Consider the following 21,956-nt stretch of genomic DNA (forward strand, 5'->3'; position numbering starts at 1 on the left):
GTTGCCTTGGAAGGTCATCAAGTGCAAAATCGGCTGAGGCAACAACACTGCGCAAAGACAATGAACCGGTGTCCGGCCGGTCAGACCGGAGAATACAGATTTTAAAACGGACCACTGAAGTCGAATGGAAAACGATAAGGAAACTGTAAGATGACGCGTTTTCATTTTAAGCATCTCTTTTATAGCCGGTACGGTTTATTGCATTTAAGAGCATTAGTGTCATTCAGAGTAAAACAGGCAAATTGTAATGCACGTGCAATTGGCCAGAAATAACTCAAGTCGTTGTCAAACCCTGATCACCCCGTTCTTTATCATGACATTATAATTTGCATTTATTGTTAAACACAGAACAGTGAGCACTGCATTAAAGAAATACAGGAAAATGGGAAAAACGCCAAAGTATCAAGAAAACTATATAGCTATATCTCTAATATATATATATATATATATATATATATATATATATATAAATGAAAGAAAAGCCATGTCATAATACCTTAGAGATATGTTATTTTTGTCATTATTTATGTGTTCAACTAAACTTGGCATGATATTTCTGACATCCTCGGTACACCGGACGCGTTCGTTGACGCAACGCGCCTCAAGGCTTGAGGCTGTCTCAAACGTGACGTGCAGAAAGCACGGACCAATCAGCTGTGAGCTCGAGGAGACTTTAGCCACGGTTAAATGAGTGATTAAATCGTTTCATGCTTTAATTTCAACTGAAATCCGCTGGTATAAACATTTACTTATTATATAATTGTTATTGAAATGTTATTGTCGCTAAAACTGCGGTAACGTGGTTAAAAAAAAAAGGTCATTTAATTTAGTGGACCAGAGACCAGAAACATCACGAGCTGGCTTTAATGTAACAACAGTCGGAAGTTATTAAAATATGTAATTAATCAAATTAATGGCAGGAAGATTTATACGTATGGTATTTGGTAAGTTCAGTCGTTTTATTTCAGACGGACGGGATTATAAAGTGGCTGGAGAGGCTCTGCAACGTGTCGCAACGGACGCTTCCAGTGTATACAGCGTCATTATTTATATTTGAGCTATTTACTTTTGACGCGACGTGCCGCTCGCGTTTGGTGTAGACAGGGTCCTGTTCTCTGTTATGACGTAGCAAGATATTTTGGGCTTTATCTTCTCTGTTATAACGAAGCATGTGGCATCATTTTATGGGCATCATCTCTGTAACGACGTGGCATGGTATTATATTATGGCTTAGTATGATATTTTGAGCACCATCTTCTCTATTAGGGCTATGATGTAGCATCAGTGTTACTGCACTACAAATGGTTGTGAAAATAACAATGTGGCACACCTGCAGAATATCCTGCACTGTCACTTATAGAGGATTGCTCTCTCTCTCTCTCTCTCTCTCTCTCTCTCTCTCTCTCTCTCATTCTTTGCAGGTACACCATGTTTTTACACCACATTAGAAAGTGTATATGAGTGATTAAGACTCAGGTCCAGTATGTCTGCATGGCTGCAGCAGGAGACTGGTCCGACCAGTTATGCTGATGCCAAGAAATCAGAGCCCAGAAGCAAAGAGAAGAAATGCTGTAAGTATATACACACACACACACACACTCTTTATTTTCACATCCCAAATTCTATTCCCATGGATCCAACATATCATAAGTATTGGCAAGACTAGGAAACCAGAAACCAGAAAAACGTTTGCCAAACGTTCTTTGTATTTTGATCCCAGGATTGTGTCTTTCCTCTTTCTCAGTACTATGATATACAATCACTGAGCACTTTATTACGAACACCTGTACACCTACTTGTTCATACGATTATCTATTTAGCCAGTCATGTGGCAGTATTGCAATGCATAAAGTCATGCAGATACAGGTCAGGAGCTTCAGTTATCAACCATCAGAATGGGGGAAAAAATGTGATCTCAGTGATTTCGACCGTGGAATGACTGATGGTGCCAGACGGGCTGGTTTGAGTATTTCTGTAACTGCTGATCTCCTGGGATTTTCACGCACAACAGTCTCAAGAGTTTACTCAGAAAGGTGCCAAAAACAAAAAACATCCAGTGAGCAGCAGTTCTGCAGATGGAAATGCCTTGTTGATGAGAGAGGCCAATGGAGAATGGCCAGACTGGTTCGAGCTGACGGTAACTCAGATAACCGCTCTGTACAATTATGGTGAGCAGAATAGCATCTCAGAATGCACAACATGTTGAACCTCGAGACTGATGGGCTATAGTAGCAGAAGACCATGTTGGGCTTCACTTCTGTCAGCTAAGAACAGAAAGCTGAGACGGCAGTGGGCACAGGCTCATCAAAACTGGACAGTTGAAGACTGGCACACAGATGCTATGGTCAAAATTTGGTGCCGACAACATGTGCATCTCTTCATGGCCACAATTTACCCATCTTCTAATGGCTACTTCCTGATAATGCACCATGTCACAAAGCAAAATTTGTTTCAAACTGTTCAGTGAGTTCACTGTTCTTCAGTGGCCTTCCCAGTCACAGATCTGAATCCAATAGAAAACCTTTGGGATGTGGTAGAACCGGAGATTCGCAGCATGAACGTGCAGCTGAAAAATCCGCAGAAATTGCATGATGCAATCATGTCAACATGGACCAGAATCTCAAAGGAATGTTTCCAACATCTTGTGGAATCATGCCAGAAAGAATTTAGGCTGTTTTGAGAGGCACTACCTAGTAGTAGTATAGTGTTCCTAATAAAGTACTCAGTGAGTGTAGATTCTGACTCAAAGAGTTTACTGTGTGTGTAATCATAACCTTAGTGGCCTGTTTTGGTGTCATTGAGACTGCTGAACTGAAGTTCACTGAGAGGTCTTCATGCAAAATGAACCTGCTGAGCCTCCCTTTACTGAGATATTCATTGTCTTTTATGCCAGTTTCAAATTGCAGAACATAGTAATGGCAAGTTTGTTTTACTCGTTTTGGATTATTAAACGCTTAAGAGTTCTCAGCAAAATGAATTCAATATAAACACTTCGATTATAGCAACAAAAAAATCCTCCTCAAATTGAGGCAGTAGACTATTAATAAAAGGCTGAGAATACACCCCATCTTGATTGCTTACCTTAGGCAATGTTTTTTTTATGCTAATATTTTTCAGAGCCTAATCATTTTCAAATTTCAGAGCTGTGTGAATTACCTGGGCTGTCGTTTGCTTGCTACATTATTTTGATCTTTTTCTCTTCCCCCCTACGCTCATGCAGCATATATGTAATTTCAGTGTCATATTTTAAAAAGCCTACCTAGATCATGGTGACCTAGATCATTCCTGAAAATACAAACATTACTGTTAAGATTTATAAATAGTCGAGAGAGACATTAAAAGTTGTATTTAAATTAGACCAGAGTCAGTGTTGCATATACAGAAGAATGCTTGATGCAAGGTGCCTACTGTCGCAATGATACAACACTATGCAATATCGCATACAGATTCCAACACACTAAATCCTACATTAAAGAGCCTATAGGGCATCACATAATGTAAAAGACAGCAAGGACCACATACAGCAGTCAACACAAAAAGATAGCCTACATGTTCATAAAGGCGTATATACAGTAAAATGTTTATGACAGTATAAACCATAGGACCAGAGATAACCTTTCACACTCTTACAGTACTGTGTCTGACAAGTATCTGTGTTGTATGTTTGTGTAATTTCTGATGCAGATTAGTTTCCTTTATGCAGTTTTTTTGTATTTGTGTATTACAACTGTAAGGGGTTGGTTTAAACATTTAATAACTTTCACCAGCTCGTGGTGTTTCTTTGCTTTTCATGTTGTTGACATTTGCCTGTCTGTTTGACCTCAGCATGGGCATCCTACATGACCAACTCGCCCACTATGATCGTTATGATTGGCCTCCCTGCCAGAGGCAAGACGTATATGTCTAAGAAACTCACACGCTACCTCAATTGGATAGGAGTTCCCACCAAGGGTAAGCGGAGGTGTATAGACAGTTGCAAAATATCACATGACAGTCACTATAAATATCATCTGTTTCCAATTGTAGAGGCTTTATGTAGCTCTCAGCTGATTAGTTTGTCATCATGAGCTTGCATTATTTGAATGTGTAAGCAAGCAACACATTAAAACCCAAACTCTGTGTAGTGCACCATGACCAACAAAACAAGTATTTTAATCACCAAAATTGAGGTCAGAGGTTCCTTGACCACTAGGAATTTAACTATAACAATCTATGCATTCAGACTGATGTCGCCATGATGCACCATAGTACTGATGTAATAAAACCAATGTGGAGATTCACCACAATATCTTGGTTTATGTTTATCATGCAGTGTTCAACCTGGGTGTGTACCGGAGGGAGGCAGTTAAAGCATACAAGTCTTATGACTTCTTCAGACATGACAATGAGGAAGCCATGAAGATAAGAAAGTAGGATTATACTTTTATACTTGTAGTTATTAATGGTTTCAACCATGTGCATGTGTTGTGTCAGTTGTATCTCTCTTTTTAAAGCTGAAGTTAATAATTTCTGCACATTATCAACACCAAAAGGAATTGCTTAAAGGATTGTTTTCAAATAGATTTTCTGAACACTCCCTGTCTTTCATTGATTGGAAAAAGAGGTAGCCCCGCCCCAAACTCACACCTTTGGTTAAGTTTATGTTGGGATGGTTTGGATGCTCAAACAAACAAAGCAATGTTTTGGCACCACTGAGCCACAGGGTTTAGCTACACCTTTTAGGGAATTAATCTATAAAGGCGCGGTCACATTTACCCTTGCACAGTGAAATTCCGCAGGCAAAATGCAGACATTTAAATGGGAAACCAAGCGATCGTGAATTTTGCACGATGAACTTCTGGTGCCTAAGAATTTCCCCTCAAGGATTTCGCATGGAGTTCAAGTTTGGTGAACTTTGACAAGCGAATTCGCCGTGTTGACCAATAGTAAGTTGCTTGGTTTGGCAGTGAACTCTGTGTAGGTGGTGCTTCGCACACAGCTACATATGTTTCCATCCAATTTGGATGGATGCTTTGGATTTTCTAGACACCATTATTTCAGGATGACCAGAGCAACATTTCAGATGTGATGATTAGTCCTCTGATTAGTCCAGTTATTAAGTAATTATTCAGTGACATGACTATTTTGATGCACATCTTGTATAAAAATGATCCACCTCAAGCGAGTGTTTATGTGCATTTTGGAGATTTTATTTGCATCTTGGTGTTTCCATCCAGCAGTTTTTATGCGATATCCCAAAAATATATGGATGGAACCCCAGCTACTGAATATTCACAATGGACAAGGGCATCATTTTAGCAGTGAGTTTCTTTTTAATTTCACTCTCTCGGGAGTATAAAATGCAGCATTAAAAATAGGCTGCTTGACAGTTAGATTTTTGCTGGTTTCACACGCGCTCAACGTCCTCCCATGCCTTCTTCGCCCGTGGAATTTCACTGTGCAAAGGTAAAATGTGCCTAAAATGGCTTTCTCATAGTTGTCGCTGCATATTAAGTTGGAATAGGAGAAAGTATTTGAGTATTTTAACAAACAATTACACACATCGCCTTTAAATATGTTTTTTGCCTGAATCAGTTTTCAGATTTTGCTTAGTCAATTTCAAGTCACTTCTGAGTGGTATTTTTGATCCTCTTACTTGTGGGAAGATGTCACCTTATAGGTGCACTCAGTAATGTTTTCCTCACTAAAAAAGTTTAACTCCTAAAGAAATGAATATTAATTTTGAAGCAAATGTATAAAATCATGACAAGATGAAGACTCATGTCTTTGCAGTCATATTAGTCATATAGATTTATTCTACTTGTAGAAGGTCCTCTCATGGGGGCTGCCATGTTAGAATTACATGACTAGTTACCATGACCAGATACTACTCGCTTAATCTAAGTAAACACCCCATTATTGAACATTTTCACTCATTAATTAAAGGAATCATAGCTGACTGTGAATAGTGAATTTCTACAATGCATTGCAATCGGTAACTGAAAACTATTATGTTTGAATGATGCTGCATCCAAAACGACATATACAAAAGATTACTAAGTGCACCTTTAAACTCTACCTGAAATAGTGTTTTTCATATAGCATCAATATCCTTTTAACCTTTGGTTTATGTTCTACGATTATGGAGCCCCCTAGAGGACAGGGCGGGATTTTATTTTATTTTTTTATGAAATAGTTTTCCGTGTCCTCACAATAATCTTTGCGTCCCCTCGCATTAGTTTTGTGTTTCCTCGCAATAAATTTACCATGGTTTTACTACATTAACCATATTTTAACTATGATATTCGTAGTGAAACCATAGTAATAATATAGGAAAATGAAAACGAAGGTAATAAAAATCATAATTTTGTGGTTATTATGGTTTTACTATACAAATACCATAGTTTAACTATGGTTTTACTATAGTAATATTGTAGACTGTAGTAACCATTGTTTTTGGTGGAAAACATTTTTCTATAGTAATATTGTAGTAACCATGACTGTTGTAGGCTAACCATGTTTTGGTTTTTGTCAGAAACCATGGTTTTACTATAGTAATATTGTAGTAACTATGAAAAAGTAAGTTAACCATGTTTTTTCTTTGGGGGGCGGGGGGGGGGGGTCTGGCGTAAACCAAACAGTATACTGTATCCATATAGTAACCATGGTTTTACTATATATTAATCATGGTAATTATTGTGGTTACTATGGTTTTATTACAAATACCATGGTATTTGTAGTAAAACTATAATAACCACAAAATTATTATTTTTATTACCATAGTTTTCATTTTCCTGTATTATTACTATTGTTTTACTAGGAATGTCAAGGTTAAAATATGGTTACTATAGTAAAACCATGGTAAATTTATTGTGAGGACATGCAAAAATATTTCAGAAAAAAAAAAATCCTGCCCTGTCCTCTTAAGTGGTTCACTCCATACTTTCTATAAAATCTCAGGTTTGAGCATTTGTTTTTTTTTTTTTCTAAATTTTGTTCTTACTTTAAAAAAAAAAAATTATCATGCCAATCCCAAAAAAATTCCTTACCCAGCTTTGTTTAGCCTTGTTTGTTCTGAACAATGCCTGCTGCAAGGTCTATTCCAAACTAATTTTTAAAGTGTTAGTAGTGAAGACAAAGATGTCTGCAAAAAGGTGCTGCAAAAAGGTTAATGTAAATTTAAGTTGTTTTCCACAAGGAGAAAAACTATGCAATAAACCAAGATACAGCTTGCATTAGTGTAATCTACCATAATGGCAGAGAGCACTGGCAGAAGGGCTAAAAGATATTTCAACCCATTTCCTGGAAGGTTAATAGAGTTTTGACAGGACAGTTCCTGTTCTTTCTGAGAACCTATTTTATTTTTATTCACATTTTTAAGAAATTATAATGGCTTTGTTTGTGTCCACAACAGACAGTGTGCCTTGGTTGCCCTGCAGGATGTGAAGACCTACCTGAATGAGGATGGGGGACAAATAGCTGTAAGGCGTTATCTTTTCCTCTGTTCACCTCAACAGTTTACTTTGACCTACTGTAATTTACTTATAAAGTAAAGTTGTGTAGCAGAGTGTAGTAGATCATTGACCAGTTTCAGTCATTTTATTGATAAATGGATGTGGCATCAATCTTTTTTTTATTCTTTTGAGGTATTTGATGCCACAAACACAACTAGGGAGAGGCGAGATCTCATATTGAACTTTGTGAATGAGAATGCGTACAAGGTATTGAAGCCACATAAAGGTATTACACTTCCATGAGATGTGTTATCTTAGTAGGGAAGGAATGTGTTGTCATAATTTTCTTATTTATTTGTATGTTAACTTTTGCAGGTGTTTTTTGTGGAGTCGGTTTGTGATGACCCAGATGTTATTGCTGCCAACATCCTGGTATGTGGTAATATTTAATTAACCTAAACGCATAATGAAGTCTTTTCAGGTAATGAACCTGAGAAACCAAAAGTGCTTTTCCACCATCGGGCCAAACGCTGCTGAGCACACTGAGTAATGTTCCAGTAGCATTTCCACTTAATTACTGTTTGGTTACAAACCATTCCCGGCCCGGAATTCACAGCACTTTAGCTGACCCTACTCAGAACAGAGAACTGTGCTGGTGGAATGGCTTTAGTGATGTGATGACACACGATTGGTCATTTGCTCAGTCACTCCATTCTAATCCTGATTTCACAGCACCACAATGGAAAAATAAGCCATAACCTTGTCAAAGAGCCCAGATCGGTATGGAACGGCACAGTTTTTCTATGAGAACCGTTCGCCCTGATGCTAGAAAAGCACCTAATATTTTTACAAAGGAGTTATGTTGAAAGATATCTAGCTAATAATATTCACAACTGTTTCAACTGTTTTCCCTTATGTGCCTTTTGTATGCCCCCAGGAAGTCAAGGTTTCCAGTCCAGATTATCCAGAGAGACATAGAGAGAGGGTTATGGATGATTTCTTGAAACGCATTGAATGTTATAAGGTCACTTATCAACCACTAGACCCTGATGAATATGACAAGTAAGAAAGTCATCCAGCAACAATATCGTTGTTTAGAAAATAGTAATGATACTGTCATTAGTTGATGTTCCTGAAAAATGTGCGTACATTTTTTGCTCTAGTTTAAAATGTCTATCTAGTTTCGCCTTAAGTTTGAGGATCATATATCACTAATAATATTGCTGAAATATTGCTTAACTGATCTGTTTGGGGTAAAAAAAAAAAACTTCAGTGTTTCCCATTAATTACCTAGACTGTTTTGTCCCACCATAGTTTCATAATGAACCGAAAATTTTTTTTACACATAAAATATCTCTAACATGTTTTGCACCATTGCTTCGGCAAATCATCTCTCACTCCCATTCAGTCAATGTATAACATATGTAAAGCTATATCTAGCTAGCTAACGTTAGCAAATTATCTAAAGTTAACGTTATTACCAGCGGCTCTGACAATGTAACTATTTTCAGCATTTGAGGAACAAGTTCAACACAGGTAACTACTTTTGCTTCATTTCTTTGATGGCTCACAGGGCTCGACATTAACGCGTGTCTGCTTGTCCAGGACAAGTGGATTTTTGAAGGGGCAAGTGAAAGAGAATTTTAAAACTGAATAAAAAAACTTCAATAACAAAAAAAATAACCAGTAATATTTGTGATAGCCTAGGCCTGTGTCACTTATTAGAAAGTTAATATTCTTATTCTGCTGTTGAAAATAATCCAGAGTGCGTAATTTTATAATTCACTAGCGATCTAATAACAGCTGCACCCTGTTTGATTGACAGGCGGTGTATGTGTGTGTGCTGAACATGCTCGCGCTAATGTGCACCTGAACGGTCAAATACATTTCAAAATTCTGCCAAATGCCCGTCTTGGTGAGTTATTCATGTAAACACAGAGAGTGACGTCTAAAGTGAATGTAAACAGTGGAGAAAAAAGCGGATTTGTATTCAAATGTCGGACTTGTAAGTATAAATGTAAGCTAATAGACCTGCTGCTGTCTAGTGTGTCATTATAATAATCAAAAAACCAGAACAAGAAAATGAGAAAACACTAACTGCTCTTGACTGGGTAACTTTAGTAGCTTTAAAAAGTATTAATGTATTATAATCATACAGTGAAGACCAGTAGTAGTTTTATGTTGCATTTCATTCTGAATGTTTACTTGAATACATGAAACTGCTGTTAAAAACTTTTAAAGCTGTTTAAAAAAGCACTGCATTTTCTTAATTTTTATTTTTGTTCTATTCTTTTTTTATCTATTTCTATTCATTGCTGTTTTTTATTATTTTATTAATGCTTGTTTACTAGTCTTGAATAATTACTTAAGAACTTGAAACCATTCTTCCATAATTAACATATTAGTTAGTGATATTATTTGTTGTGGTTTGAAGCTGGTATTGAGAATCGTCAAATTTCACTACCGACTACTCAGATATTGGTATTGCGATAATGTATAGCCTTTATTGTACATGGTAGATGTTGCTGCAGTAACGTGATGAAAAAGTAAATCTCATTCCATAGAAGTGTGAGCACCCCTGCTGTAAAAGATGGCGATGGAGGCTTTCCTTTATTTGACTATCATACATAACATAAAATAATTGTCATATGACATTAGCCTCCTCCCCTACCCAGTGCAGTTTACATTTCTGTCACAGAGAATTGAGTTGATTGCATAGGTACACTATTATGTTGGCCATCGGTCATAATTTTGGAAAAATCGTTTACCATGCTTTGTGGGTGTGACTTTTTTGCCATGTCATCACCATTTATGATTAAATAACTACTAGAGCACAAAATTGTTAACAAGAGCACAAAGTTCTTCATAGATATAGCCTCTTAATTTTGCTTTCATAGTGCACCAGATTGATGCATTTAACTTTAAAATGTACAACATTTTCTTATGGGGGAGCATGCCCCCGGATCACCCTAGAAGGTCCAAGGTCCACCCACCACAGTCTCACAAAATCCTGTGGGAAACACTGAACTTTTGTACACTTACACTTCTGCTCTATCATTATGGAAATCGGATTAACTGCTTCTGCTTCTCATTTGTAAGAAAATAAAATTGTCTGCTACATAAATAAATGTAATTGTGTTGTCACTTTTTCTTCTAGAGATCTGTCATTCATCAAGGTGATGAATGTGGGCCGTCGGTTCATGGTAAACCGTGTTCAGGACTACATCCAGAGCAAGATTGTCTACTACCTTATGAACATCCACGTACACTCCCACTCCATCTACCTGTGCAGGCATGGAGAGAGTGAGCACAATGTCCAAGGCCGCATTGGAGGGGACTCGCAACTGTCCCCCCGAGGGAGACAGGTCTGCACTCATTCAGTTCTACCTTTAAAGAATTTGATTACTCAATAGATATTACAGACAGATTACTCCTTGCGAGAAGAGGAAATAAAGAGAATGACTTCCTCTCTTTTTTTGGCCTGTAGTTTTCAAGTGCACTGCAGGGTTTTATTGAAGAGCACAAGCTGTCAGATTTGAAGGTTTGGACCAGCCAGTTGAGGAGAACTATCCAGACAGCTGAAGAGCTGGGAGTCCCCTATGAACAGTGGAAAATCCTCAATGAAATAGATGCTGTTAGTATGGCCAAATCACAGCTTACTATTTGTTGTTTGTAATTATATGAGTGATTTAAAGGTGCACTCAGTACTGACACCTAGGGACATGGATGCAGCGTGCCATTGTAGAAATTCAATATTCACTCTCAGTCATGGTTAATTTAATCCATCAGTGAAAGTATCAAAAACAGGGTGATTACTGAGAGTAAGCAGATAGTGTAGTGATCCTAGCATGGCATCCCCCATTAAGGGGACCCTCTCCACACTGTAAAAAATGTCTGTAATTATAACGGTAAAAGAATGTAAAAATGCCACAGTAAAAAAACGTTAATTGATTAACCGGTAGTTACCTTAGCCTCGTGCGACTATGTGTCCACATGTGTGGATGTTGCATTTTGGCTTCGCTATACAGTATGCAACGTGTAATTTAAATTCATTTAAACTGACTGAATACTGTTCACAGCACTCTAGACTGTCATTTAAGGGTTAAACTTCTGATGCACAGAGTCACGTGACACAGCAATATGATGCCGATTTCCGTGAAGCGCTTCTATGGGCGCAGAGCCAACAAACGTGCCTTTGGTAAGAAGCCTCTTTACGTTTTTTCATTGAAACCTGTCTGGGTGTAAAGAGTAGCGTCTCTAGTTTCGTTTGATATGCTGCTTTAAAAAAATAATTAATTTGTCAAGCGTCAGCGCACTGATAAACATAATGTCCACATGTGGATTTTAGGACATTATTCCCTTAAAAGTTGAAAAAACATGTTAGTTATTTTGAATAACTTTCAACATTAACACATCTGTGGGTCATTTAGCTTCATTTTAATATACATTTTGTTATATATATATATATATATATATATATATATATATATTTTATCTCTGTACAGTACAGTTCTATTCATTAACATTAGTAAATACATTCCTATGTTCACTGTGCATTTTCACATTGAGAATCAATGGGTTCCTCCAAAAGCTGAAAAATTTTGCTTTCAGATGCTTTATATCGAGTTAGGATGAAAATAAGGTGCATATCGAACTGTTCTGAGACCAGCGCAGACAGGTTAAGGAGGTTAAGTCAAGGGAGCATCATATAGCTCTCTATGCAGCTAAATGCATTCAATCCAAACTTCTATCAAAAGTTCAGTTTCAGGCTGCAGATGATGTTTGGATCACTCAACATGTTTGGCAGACATGGGACAATGATAATCAGTACATAGATTCAGAATTTATAATGTATAATTTTATTTTAACATGGTTGGCAATGATTGGAAGATGCTGGCCATTATTTTGAATCAGAATTATTTATGCTACTTTCTGATGTAACGTCTTTAATGTCATGTAATGCTTGTTTATTAGGTGGTACTAGTTACAAATCAAAAAGGGAAATGGAAAATGCACACAGCAGTCTTGCTCGGGTCTCAGGATGTTAACATATATGGTAAAACAAATATATATATATTTAACAATACATGTAATTTTACGGTAAAATATTATTAAAAAAAAATAAAATAATTTTTTTACGTATAATTAACGGTAAAAATTCATATTATGTTTAACAAGAGAATACATGTACTTTTTAAGGTAAACTATTGTTAAACTTACGGTGAAAAACAATAATCGGGCATTCCCAGAAGTCCCTGCATGACCCATTACATTTCATTATATTTTATGTGAATAGTTATGTTTCTTCTTATTTTAAATATCAGTTATGTACATTGGGGTGTTCTGGGTTATATTTTATGTAGTTTAGTTAATGTTTATTGCATTATTTTAGTGCTACATGTGTTACCCTGATGGTATTTTGTGTGAGACACCGTCTCTACTTGTGTATTATTATTATTGCTTCTGGAAGGACCACTCTTGTTGAAATTTAAGTAATAATCTGGCCTTTTGTAGTTACTGTGGTGACTAACCACAGCTGCCAGTATTTTACCATAAATTAAACAGATTTGTTTTTACAGTGCATGTAGAATAAAACGTCTTTTATAAGGTTAATGATATGAGAGTCTTCCTCTCATGTTAGTGGTCATGATTTTATACATATGTTTTAAAATTACCATTTATGTCTCTAGGAGTAAAATTAAGGAAAAAAATTACTGAGCGCATCTTTAAGGGTGTTTGTAATCAATAGTAGATTACATAATGATACATTGGTCATTAGTTACACAGTTTATGAATTTTTCATGTACTACATCATCAAAAAATCAGTATTCAAAGGAATTTGTTGTTTATTACTTTAGGGTGTATGCGAGGAGATGACCTATGAAATGATCCAGAACACATTCCCAGAGGAGTTTGCTTTACGGGATCAGGACAAATATCACTACAGATATCCTGGAGGAGAGGTACAGCTATGTCATAACCCTGTAGTTCTGTTGACTTTTTTTGTTACCTGGGATCTTGTAGGTAGTCTACCTATTTCAAATGACACTATGCTCTCTTTTCTCTACTTTTTCAAAGTCATATCAGGACCTGGTTCAGCGATTGGAGCCTGTGATTATGGAACTTGAGAGACAGGGCAATGTACTAGTCATCTGCCATCAGGCAGTTATGCGCTGCCTACTAGCCTATTTCTTGGACAAGAGTGCAGGCAAGAGTGCACTTTCACTTTAGTTTACTAAAATGCTGAAAATGCACATAAGCTGTGTCTGCTTATGAGGTTTTGTAATCTTGCACTGTCTCTCTGTTTTATAGATGATCTTCCTTATTTGAAATGCCCCCTACATACTGTCATGAAACTCACTCCTGTTGCCTACGGTAGGCTTGACTTTTTTTAGCAGTGTAGTTTATTATCTAACACATATGCTGTTCTGCTTACAATTACAAATGTTTAATGACTGTTTTAGGTTGCAAAGTGGAGATGTTTTACCTGAATGTGGAGGCAGTGAACACACATCGAGACCGACCACTTGTGAGTCCACATCTGTCTCTGTGGTGTTCTTTCTAAGAGCATGAAATATTAATGGAGGATATTAAATATTCATTTTCATGTAATTGGTGCCCACCTTTTTCTCTCAGAATGGGGTGCATTGAAAGCTTCACAAGCGTGTTATTTCTTGCAGTACGGCTCTTGATTTCCTATGAGTTTTAATTTGAACACAATGTCATTATTGCATCACTGCACGTTTGCCATCTGTGCTGCCTGCTACGGTTTTCAAAAAGGCCTATAACCCCTATTTATACAGGCTATATTATTTATAGTTTAATCAAACTGTCAGTCATAAGGTTTGATTAAACAAATACTTTCTTATTTTTCTGATTTTCTCATTCTCCTCATCAGAGTGAGCTTCTGCCCTCCCTTCTTTCTGTTGTGGTTTACAATAATGTTATGCATTGTTATGCAAAATGATGCCGTTAGGATATACAGTTTAGTGTGTTAATGTACTGTCGCCTGTGGTTGTACTGTAACTGTGATAGATTGCGTTGTGAGTTTGGTCTATCCCTGTGTTGAACACTCCATTGTGTTGTAGTGATGTGTTTAAAGAACCCTTTTGCATTGAGTATACATTTCTCGTGCCGTATAAGTGTTCTTCATAAATTTTTTACACGCTTTGATGCTTTTGATATTTTGTGACTTAAACATGGAGATTATTTTTCGAGTGTAATTTGTACTAATGTTTTGTCTCTAAATGGATTATAGTTTATTGGCTTTGAGAATACTTCCGTCTAACATGTGTTTTGATTTGGTTCCACTTATTTAGGTGTTTTTAACTTCTATGTGCTTACATTAAAAAATAAGCATGTCATGCAGTGGACTTATTGTGTAAAATATGTGTTTTTCTATGCTACTACCCAGGTTTGGGTACAAGTAGGAGGTAGGGGTAGGGTTAGGTTTAGGGGTTTTACAGATATTATGGTAACACTTTACAATAAGCTTGTATTTGTTAACATAAGTAAACATTTTTGTTAACATGAAATAATGAATAATACTTTTACAGCACTTATTGTTGGTTAATGTTTTAATTGTTAATTTTAACATGTACTAATATATTTTTACTATTAAAAGTTGTATACGTTGTCATAAGTTAATGCATTATGAACTAACAATGTGCAATAATATATTTAGAAATTAACCAAGATTTTTAATAAAGTTAAAAATTACAATTCATTGTTAGTTCATGATACCTAATGTACTAATGTTAACAAATACAACCTTATTGTAAAGAGTTACCGATGTAGTTACATGGAGGTACTTTAAATGCAAATATTATGTAACAATGCATATTTACACAATGTGTGTATATATATATATATATATATATATATATATATATATCAAATACTTAATTTTTTTATGTTAGCATATAGTAGTTAAAGGGATAGTTCACCCAAAAATTTTCATTCTTTCATCATTTACTCACCCTCATGTCATCGATTTGTATGACGTTCTTTCTTCTGCAGAACACAAATGAAGATTTTTAGAAAAATATCTCAGCTCTGTAGGTCCATACAATGCAAGTGAATGGTGGCCAGAACTCTGAAGGTCAAAAAAGCATATAAAGGCAGCATAAAATACATTTATACAACCCCAGTGGTTAAATCCATATCTTCAGAAGTGATATGACCAGCGTGGGTGAGAAAGAGATCAATATTGAAGTCCTTTTTTTACTATAAATCTCACTTTCATTTTCACATTCTTCTTTTCTTTTTTGGCGATTTGCAGTCTTCGTGCATGTCGCCACCTACTAGACGGGCTCGTCAAATTTGGAGCTTAATAGTAAAAAAGGACTTAAATATTGATTTGTTTCTCGTCCACATCTATCATTTTGCTTCTGAAGATATAGATTTATATAGATGGATTGCTTTTATGCTGCCTTTATTTGCTTTTTGGACCTTCAGAGTTCTGGTTACCATTCACTTGCATTGAATGGAACAACAGAGCGGAGATATTCTTCTAAAAATCTTCATTTATATTCTGCAGAAGAAAGAAAGTCATACACATCTGGGATGGCATGAGGGTGGATATGATGAGAGGGGGGTGAAATATCCCTTCAAAGACACCCAATGTGAGTCCCTTGATAAACATTATTTTTTTTTTTTTTTTTTATCCAGTGAAGACTGAAGCTTATGTGTCTCTAATGAGGAGCATATTTTTGTTCTCTAATGAGATGTGTGTTAAAGGTCTTTAAAGTTAAGGTATGTGTGTAGGCAGGTTCCTTCTCTCTTTTTAACCCATCCAGTCTCTTCCATCTCAAACCAGGGGGTAGTCAGAGGAGACTCCGCCCCTCTGCTGCTGAGGCGGAATAGTTACACCCCCCTCTCAAGTCACGATCAGGTTAAACGGCCCCGCCTCTACAGCGCTGGCAACTGGCCCTGGCTGCCCCTAACCCCTTCCCCCACCACCCTGCACAACCCTGACTTGCCAGATGGAGCGCTGCTGCTTCAGCAAAGCCAAGTTAGTGTCAGAATCTTAACACGCTGTGTTTAAAGACAAACTAAAAGGACTCTACTGACCCAGTAATCAGTGATATCCTGACACTAACCCACCTCACCCTGGTGTTCTGGAATTATCCCTGAATGTGCCACCCAGTACTGCTGATTATGCTAATGGCATGAAATTATTCTTTTGGTTTTAAATTGGCAGTCTGTTTCATTCTGATCCTGTTTTTTAACTCATGTGCATGTCCTTTGCTAACTCTTTATTCAGCCTGAGCTTCTGTTTTTGTTATGCTGTCTTTGGACCTGTGAGCACATTACAAATTATACAATATTCATAACTAACCGGCTAACAGCTCTAATTGTCAGGATGCTCCTTATCTTTATGGCACAATGTGCCATATCTAATGTACAAATGTAATGTTTTTTCTTCTTGATTCTCCATTACACTCTCTATTTATTAATTTTTTCTACCTAAATAAGAAAAGACATTTCATGTTATGTGCTTAAAGACCCCATGAAATGGCTTAAGGAATGCAGCTTTCTTTCCTATGTTGACATATTTCTTATTGAAATAGGAAGTTGGAGTGGGACAAATGTGAATGGCTCATTTTCTTTAGTTTACTAATAGCTTTGAGGCGTGAAACATGATTTGCTATCTGCTGTTGTTATTCAGAAGTAGTATTATTGGCAGGGATGTTCTCATTCAAGAGAGTATTTTATGGGACAAAATGAGTGAGTGCAAGATGAGTCATCGATATATTTGCTCTGTTTTCCCTGGAGAAAAAGACTGTTACTATTTAATATGTATAGATGCTTAACCCTTTAAGCCCTGGAGGTGTTTTTAAAGATTTCCTGTTTCAACGGATATCCAAAATTAAAGGCATATAATTTGACAAACAAAAAAACATGGAGGGTCAAGTGTTTGGTATCATTGTAAAGAAAACTTTTCACATTTTTAATTATATAGATTATGATAAATTGTGAGACTCTCAGCCTAAGAAACTGCTGAAAAATCACAAAACAAATTGAGACAAAAATGACATTTTTCTTATTTGACATTGTATATCTCTGCATGTAAATAAGATGGCTCCAAAAAACTGCTTTTGTTTTATTCCCAATCATGTCAACTGTATCTGAGAAACATTATGTGTTGATACAACAAACCAATCAAAAGTTATAGCATTACAAAAATAATTTATTATAGTGTTCATAAACGTCTCCATGTGTCCAAAATCCTCACCAAACACATAAAGCATAATAACTGTAAATAAGAAACAATTACACATGCAAACACAACAATGACTAAAGGTATGCATAGCATGAACACGTGATTTTAGTAATGAGATTTCACAGAATGAGTGCCTTTTGACTCATTGAGACTGCATCATTCATTTACATGGCACCATCTCCCAGTGGCCATATGTAACATTGTTCTTTGTGTGGATTATCTAATGATCCGATTACCTTATGTGCAATCGTATGAAAGATAATAAGTAATGGTATGTGATATTTCATGTTCCGGTTATTTTTCGTGATGTTACAAGCAAAAACGTGGCATATAAGCAACACCAACATAATTGTCAAAGACATATTCTTAGCTGTTTCTCACTATATTTTTGTCTCTGACTAAAACAAATAGGCTGGTTGTATTCCACTGTTTGAGAGCTTTCCAACAACATATGACACATGGCAGTTCAATCAGTTTGATTTTTTTTTACTGATTGCAATCATATACAGGGTTGGGAGGGTTATTTTTTTAAATGTATTCCACTACAGATTACAGAATACATGCTGTAAAATGTAATTTGTAATGCATTTCGTTAAATTACTCAAGGTCAGTAACGTATTGTAGATACTTTGGATTACTTCTTCAGCACTGGTAGATTTTTTTCACTTGTTTTGACTATAAAACTCTGGACCAAGAGGCCACAAAACGTGATTTCATGGGGTTTTTAAAATGTGTTTGTGGCTCAATGTTTAGTAATCAGTCTTGCTCTGAGCACACCAGTTTGTCCTTGTGCTTTAGTTCTCTTCTCCATATTTTTCTCTCCTCTATCTTCCTTCTCTTCGCTCTGTTGTTCCTGTCATCCCTCTCTCTGTCCTCACAGTCCCGTATGGTTGGCAGTCATCTGTGAGTATATTTGTAATCCCATTAAAGCTCTCCTTTTTCACTTTTTACTCCATTATGTTGTTTGACATCCCATATACAGTCATCAGTTAACCCTTATATTCTCTTCCTTGAATAAAATGTACTCTGCTACACTGAATGCATTTCAAGGAGTTGCTTTTTGTGTATGTGTGATGTTCTAAACAGCTTTCTGTTGTGGTTTGAAATGATACTGTATGTTAATAATTGTTTGTTATTTCTTTTTCGCTTTTTTCTATAACCTTGTGCTAGACGATTCAATCAAGCTCATCGCATCATACACATTATGTCTGTGTGTATGTAATGTCTTGTTGGTGATGAGTGATTGAATGATCTAAACCTTCTAAGCAAAAGGAGTTTGTTTGTTTTGTGAGGTGGTTTAATTTTTCAGAAAACCTTTGCATAATTGTACTACTAATTTGGTATTACATCTTGTTATATTTTTATTATACCTGCACTCAAAAAATATTACACTCAAGTACACTCAAAAAATATTTCAGTCAGTTTTTAAGATGTAGGCAAATTGCCTTCCAGTTGAATTGAGTAATCTTTAAATAGTGTACATAATATGAAGTTAAACTCAATCGACTGCATTTAGGGCATAATGTTGATTACCACAAAAAATTATTTCAACTCATCCCTCTTCTTTAAAACAAGCAAAAATCAAGGTTACAGTGGAAGTGAACTTAAAATGGAAGTGAATGGAGCAAAGTTTTTGAGAGTTTAAAGGTAGAAATGTGAATGTTATATTTTTTTAAAAGCACTTACATCAATTTTCCTGTTAAAACTCAAGTATTATTTGAGCTGTAAAGTTGTTTAAATCATAATTGTTACAGTAGTTTTAGGGTGTGTTGACATTATATTATCATGGCAACCAAGTTGTAAAATTTGTTATAACTTCACAGAAAAGGTTAGTAAGCGATTTTATCATAATAAAATCATGTTAACACACATATTGTTTATGTCTTGTGGCTATACTTTTGAAACAGTGAGTATTTAAACATTTACGGATTGGCCCCATTCACTTCCATCGTAAGTGCCTCACTGTACCCCAGATTTTTGCTTCTTTTTTTTTTTTTTTTTTAAAGAAAATGGAGGGGCAAGTCAAAATATATTTTTGTGGTAATCAATATTATGCCACAAATGCTGTCAAATGAGTTTAACTTGTATTGAACCCGGAATATTCCAGTGTTTAATTAACATTAATGAGGAGTGTGAACTTTTAAAACTTGGTAAACAAAATTCATACGTTTTAAACAATATAATTTGGGAAATGTCTCTCTTTCTTCAATGCTAGCATCTTTACTACTCCAGCCACAGTGAGAACTTGGCAGTGTGATACTGAAGATATTATTGACTTTTGCATGACAGATTAGTTATGTTCCTCATTTGTAAGTCGCTTTGGATAAAAGCATCTGCTAAATGACTAAAATGTAAATGTGAGAGTTATTATGAAATGTTAACAATTTTATATTATAATTATATACATTTTTATACTGGGGGTTTCATACTTTCTGAAGGCAATGTGAATATTTATGTTTATAACAGACTGGATACTTAGAGATACCAAAACTGTCTATATGTCGAAGGTTTAACTTTATTTTTGTCTGTTTTTATTTTCTGAGGACTCCTTGTGTGAAGGAATCAACTTTGACAGCCCAGATGAAGTTAATGACTGTTTCCACTTCTGAGTGAGGGGGAATTTACATAATCCTGCATGACATGTACTTTCATATTCTCTCTTTCCTCGCCCCCACCTCCAGCTGCTTTATCAGAGAATAGACTACATTTCCCTTAAGCCCCCTGCATGACAAGTCACCACAGAGACAGCTAAAAGGTATTCCATCATTTTCTGTCACAACCTTTAAGAAATGAAACGTTTATAAATATAACTTCATATTTTCTTGGTTGTCTGAAGTGATGCCTTATTGAAGACTGGAAAAAGGAGATTCTCTCCATAAACTGACTGTGCTTTATTAGAATTTGGACAAGAGTTGTGCAATCCTATTATATCTCAGAACAAATAAATTGCTTGTGCAGCTAGCAGCTTGAAAAGAATGCAAGTATGGCCTTAAAAAAAAAAAGGAAATAAAAAATGAATTTTTGGCCTTGAACAAGATTATAAATTTTTTTATTTTTACTATTTATTTTATGAATGATACTCCTATATGGAATATGGTACAAAATGACAACTAGCCATGCAATATTTTTGAAGAAATGTATTAATGTGTAGCATCATAACAAAGATGCAAAAGAGATGAGATATAAATTGAGTATATTTTACAGGTCTGGTAATTGATGCTGAAAATTCTGGCAAATGTTGCTTTATATTGAGGTTTTGAATGTAATTTGTTTTGATGTCTTTGTTTACCATAATCCGTTATGGAAGGTGCTTTTTAAGCAAATAACTGTATTGCATACCCAACTGGAGAATTCAGATTCTTTAAGGAGAGAGAACATGAACTTTTTCCCAGAGTATGGGTTTGGAACTGGAGCTGGAATTACTAGCTTAATGACAAGTTACTGTCTGCCTATATTTTCATGTGAGGGGCTGCACTGTTCAGATGCAATTCTGATACATGTGGCAGTTTATTTCCTGGACAAAAAATAAGCCTAGTCTTTGACCTCACCATTAATGACCATCAACAGCGTATCACGATGAATGAATTTGCTTAATCAATGTCCAGGATTTCACTACACAGTGTTTCTTATGATTTAAGTTCTGTACATATGATGCAGATGTTACTTTGTCTTAGGTAAACACCCTCTGCACTTAATTGCCAATGTATCCGAGTATGTTCAATCCTGCTGCATAAAATTAATGCTGTTTCACAGCAACCAAGGTGCAATTGAGATAACCAAGCATGCATTGCCCTTGTGTAGTGGCTGTAGTGTACTGAATCTTTGGCACAGTATATATATATATTGCACATCAAATGTGAATTTTAACTGTTATATATTATGAATGCTTTTTCAATGGCATACCACACAGAATGTAAAATACATGATTGATTGATTTTCAGCCCTTGGAAAGTTGCCTGTAACATTTTGCAATGATATTGATATTGGCTCCGATTACATACAATAATTAAACTTCTGATTCTGCACTGTCATGCTTCTATATATTTTTAATGGTTTATTGCTGTAACAGTGGCCACCAGATGGCACAAATGGACCGTTTAATTTGTGTCAGCACACCGGATGCCAAAAGCAACACCAATGAAAGATTTTGTCATGTGATTGTTTCATTTTATTTATTTATTTACCACAGCATTTGAGATATAATCAAGAATCACAAAGGAAATGTTCATCAAGAAGCCATGTTCTTATAATTAATACTGTCATTTATTTTTTGTACACAATAGTTGCCCTTATAATGG

The 21,956-nt window shown here is 35.8% G+C and overlaps 1 protein-coding gene across 6 annotated transcripts; it reads left to right on the plus strand.

Annotated features, from left to right (window-relative positions):
- The first annotated feature begins 17 nt into the window (after positions 1 to 17).
- Positions 18 to 21,689, plus strand: pfkfb2b (6-phosphofructo-2-kinase/fructose-2,6-biphosphatase 2b). Of its 6 annotated transcripts, none has more exons than XM_051673549.1 (17): positions 18 to 145; positions 1,422 to 1,571; positions 3,826 to 3,951; positions 4,313 to 4,409; positions 7,394 to 7,460; positions 7,626 to 7,700; positions 7,809 to 7,865; positions 8,371 to 8,495; positions 10,591 to 10,798; positions 10,921 to 11,067; positions 13,292 to 13,396; positions 13,512 to 13,641; positions 13,746 to 13,808; positions 13,898 to 13,962; positions 16,252 to 16,446; positions 18,539 to 18,561; positions 20,202 to 21,689. In XM_051673549.1, exons 2-17 carry the CDS (start codon positions 1,484 to 1,486, stop codon positions 20,269 to 20,271), a joined length of 1,641 nt encoding a protein of 546 aa, XP_051529509.1. In that variant the 5' UTR covers positions 18 to 145; positions 1,422 to 1,483; the 3' UTR covers positions 20,272 to 21,689. The 6 variants fall into 6 exon arrangements, with proteins under 6 accessions (XP_051529509.1, XP_051529513.1, XP_051529514.1 ...); XM_051673552.1 differs by having other exon boundaries at positions 88 to 188; XM_051673551.1 differs by lacking the exon at positions 18 to 145 and adding an exon at positions 652 to 735.
- Positions 21,690 to 21,956: the final 267 nt, after the last annotated feature.

The sequence above is a fragment of the Myxocyprinus asiaticus genome, chromosome 35 (assembly GCF_019703515.2).
Source record: "Myxocyprinus asiaticus isolate MX2 ecotype Aquarium Trade chromosome 35, UBuf_Myxa_2, whole genome shotgun sequence".
In the NCBI taxonomy this organism is placed as follows: domain Eukaryota; kingdom Metazoa; phylum Chordata; class Actinopteri; order Cypriniformes; family Catostomidae; genus Myxocyprinus; species Myxocyprinus asiaticus.